This window comes from Chinchilla lanigera, unplaced genomic scaffold, assembly GCF_000276665.1.
Source record: "Chinchilla lanigera isolate Chin_1 unplaced genomic scaffold, ChiLan1.0 scaffold00085, whole genome shotgun sequence".
NCBI classification, from domain to species: domain Eukaryota; kingdom Metazoa; phylum Chordata; class Mammalia; order Rodentia; family Chinchillidae; genus Chinchilla; species Chinchilla lanigera.
Genome location: NW_004955486.1, coordinates 9,551,908 through 9,555,143, shown reverse-complemented (window position 1 = coordinate 9,555,143; position 3,236 = coordinate 9,551,908). Strand labels below are relative to the sequence as shown.

Below are 3,236 nucleotides of genomic sequence, written 5' to 3'. Positions count from 1 at the left end.
CGCCGTGGGCACGGGCGGCCTGGGCGCCGAGGAGCGCCGCGCCTTGGAGCGCGAGCAGGCGCGGCACGGCGATCTGCTGCTGCTGCCCTCGCTGCGCGACGCCTATGAGAACCTCACGGCCAAGGTGCTGGCCATGTTGGCCTGGCTGGACGAGCACGTGGCCTTCGAGTTCGTGCTCAAAGCAGACGACGACACGTTCGCGCGGCTGGACGCCCTGGTAGACGAGTTGCGCGCGCGCCAGCCTGCGCGCCGCCGCCGCCTCTACTGGGGCTTCTTTTCCGGCCGCGGTCGCGTGAAGCCGGCGGGGCGCTGGCGCGAGGCTGCCTGGCAACTGTGCGACTACTACCTGCCCTATGCACTAGGCGGCGGCTACGTGCTGTCGGCCGACCTGGTGCGCTACCTGCGCCGCAGCCGGGAGTACCTGCGCGAGTGGCACAGTGAGGACGTGTCCCTGGGCGCCTGGCTGGCACCCGTGGACGTGCAGCGCGAGCACGACCCGCGCTTCGACACTGAGTACAAGTCCCGCGGCTGCAACAACAAGTACCTGGTGACACACAAGCAGAGCCCGGAGGACATGCTGGAGAAGCAGCGCTCGCTGCTGCGCGACGGCCGGCTGTGCGCGCGCGAGGTGCAGCTGCGCCTCTCCTATGAGTACGACTGGTCTGCGCCTCCCTCGCAGTGCTGCCAGCGGAAGGAGGGCATCCCCTGACCCAGCCGGAGGAAGCCTGACAGGGCCGGGTGGATAGCAAGCCGCCTGGACAGCTTCGAGGCCCTGGCTGGGAGTCTGCTTCGGCCCAGGAACACTGTGGGTGTCAGACCAGCTGCCACGCGCTGACCCGTTGTAGTCAGCAGGAACCTGGCCTGTGGTACTTGCCTGCCACGGGGACCTAGTATCCCCCCTACCTGCCTCAGCGACTGCACTCCAGGGCTCACTGCCCACCTGGACCGCTGAGGCCAGCTGGGGACAGAGCCACCTGCAGGTCCCTGCACTAAACCTGCCCATGTGGCCACACAAGGGACTTTGGCCAAAACTGCCTTTGTACCTTTTGGTCAGATTAAGATTCTTCGTGTCTCTCTGGTCGGTGTCATTAGTGATGTTTAAGTCTGAGAAATGAGTCGGTTTCACATTGATTAGCTTTGGTGGCATTGTGGTTTGTCTGCTAGAGTGAGTTCATGGTAAATATAACTCAGTGTTTGCGTCCTATTTATAAATACTGAAATTTGTGTAGGTAAGCTTTAAGGTGGGAGTGTCCAGGTATTTTTTAAATTATTTAAGAAAAGATTTTCCTATCAGAACTTGGAATTTGTGGGTTAATCCGCCAACAGCTTAATTGTCTGACCCTGCTGCTGTGTGTTTAAACATGAAGAATTTTCCCATTGCCCATTTCTCTTTTAAGTTTACACATAAGTCAGTCCCTTTGTCTCTTTCTGAACAGACTTTCCTTTTAAGGCCTCCACACAGGCGTTCAGCGTCCCTGTTACTTAGATCAGCCCAAGTTCCAGGAATCAGCCCTTGGTGTGCTGACAAGGCTTCCCAGATTCTGTCTTGAGAAAACATGACTTGCTGGCCGGCACCCGACCACACAGAGCTTAACACGACTAGCACATCCTTTCTTTCTTACAAATTTTGCTCTCATTTAATGTGAAAAAGGAAGTTGGTCATTGCAGTGAGCCGGCTTGAGGCCAAGCAGATGGCCCTGTGGTGGCCTCAGCTGCAGTCCTGCACATATGCTCCTGGGCTGATGAGGCCTTGTCCAGTTGCCTGAGATCGATAGTCCCCCTTTGGGAATGTGAGTGGGAAGGGGACATTACTGCCTTTCATCACCTTGCTTTGAGTTCTTAGGCTGTGAGCTTACTCTTCTAAAGGAGGAATACCCAGCATTAGACCTGAAAGGGGGCCTTGTGGTCAGTGGCCTGCCCTGCCCTTCAGAGGGTCGGTGGGACCAGAAAAGTTCTGAGGCCTGTGCAATTCAGAGGTGGGTGCCAGTGGGCTCCCTAACAGCCTCTTGAAGCCAGGATGAGCTGCCCTGCATGTGCAATGGGAAGAAACAGCCAAGTAGAGGAGGTATTGGGGGCGTGTTTGTGCCAACCATTTCACCTGACCCCTACAGTCGTTTGAGAATTTGGTGTACCTCCATTCAACAGACAGGAAGAGGAGCAGAGAGAGGCTGGAGGCCAGGAGACCATGTAGCTGGAGCAAAGCTGGACTTGAACTGGGGGCTGGACTCCTGGATCTCCTGCATGCTGCACAGTCCATGCACACAGCACAGATGTCCTTGGAAGTATAAATCATCCCCATGTTGCCAGTTGTCTTGGTTACTTTTGTTTCATTGCTGAAACAAAATACCTGGCACCCAAAGTTAAAGGGGAAAAGGTTTATTTAGCTCACAGTTGGTAGAGGTTTCAGTCCATAATTTGCTGGCTCCAAGGCCACTGAGTCACAGAGGAGAAATAGTTTCATGGCAGGCATCTGATAGCAAAGCAGGCTGGTACCCTTAACAGTGTCTTTCTGCCTTTTATCTTATCCAGGTTACTCAGGGCGGGGAGCAGGCACCCTCAGTCCTAGTGCCCTTGATCCTAGCGTTGCACAATGAATCAATCCCAGTATCGTACACTCTAGACCCAGTCACTTCTGAAAAGGCCTCACACTTGATGTACAGTAGAGAAGATCCATGAGGCCAGGCCTGGGCCCTGTGAGAATTCAGGAGAAGCACACAGAGGTCCCACATGCAACTCTTTTGTGTGTAGGTACCGGGAATCAAACGTATGACCTCATGCTTGCTGTGCCACTGAACTATACCTCTGGCCTGCAACAGTTTTGACCTACAGATACAGAAGTTTCACCCAGGTGTGGCACATGCCTATGATGTCAGCACTTGGGAGGCTAAGGCTGGAGGACCACCATGAGTTCAAGACCAGCCTGTACTACATAGCAGTTTTTTGAGATGGTCTCAAAAAACAAAAAAATGGAAGCTTCATATTGTTCAACCTGAAACATTAAGTTGTAAAGCAGAACAGAGCCACCCTGACTGACCCTCATCCATGCTGTAGTCAGAGTGGTGAGGACTTGGAGAGCCTGGTCCTCTGAAGAGTAGCCTGTGGCCACCTGCTCTTCACAGTCCTGGAGCTAGTGGACTGACCATGAGCAATGGACCTCAAGCAGCCCAGCCTGCCTCCTGCTGGCCTCTGCTTTAGTTCTGGGCTTTTTCCTGTCTGACACCTCACATCTGCCCTGC

The 3,236-nt window shown here is 54.6% G+C and overlaps 1 protein-coding gene across 1 annotated transcript in view; it reads left to right on the top strand.

Moving 5' to 3' along the window:
- Positions 1-1,379, top strand: part of B3galt6 (UDP-Gal:betaGal beta 1,3-galactosyltransferase polypeptide 6) — a gene marked incomplete in the record, with an annotated part of 1,911 nt that extends 532 nt beyond the window's left edge. The window contains 1 exon segment of the mRNA XM_013504220.1: positions 1-1,379. Coding sequence (XP_013359674.1) covers positions 1-709 — 709 coding nt within the window.
- Positions 1,380-3,236: the final 1,857 nt, after the last annotated feature.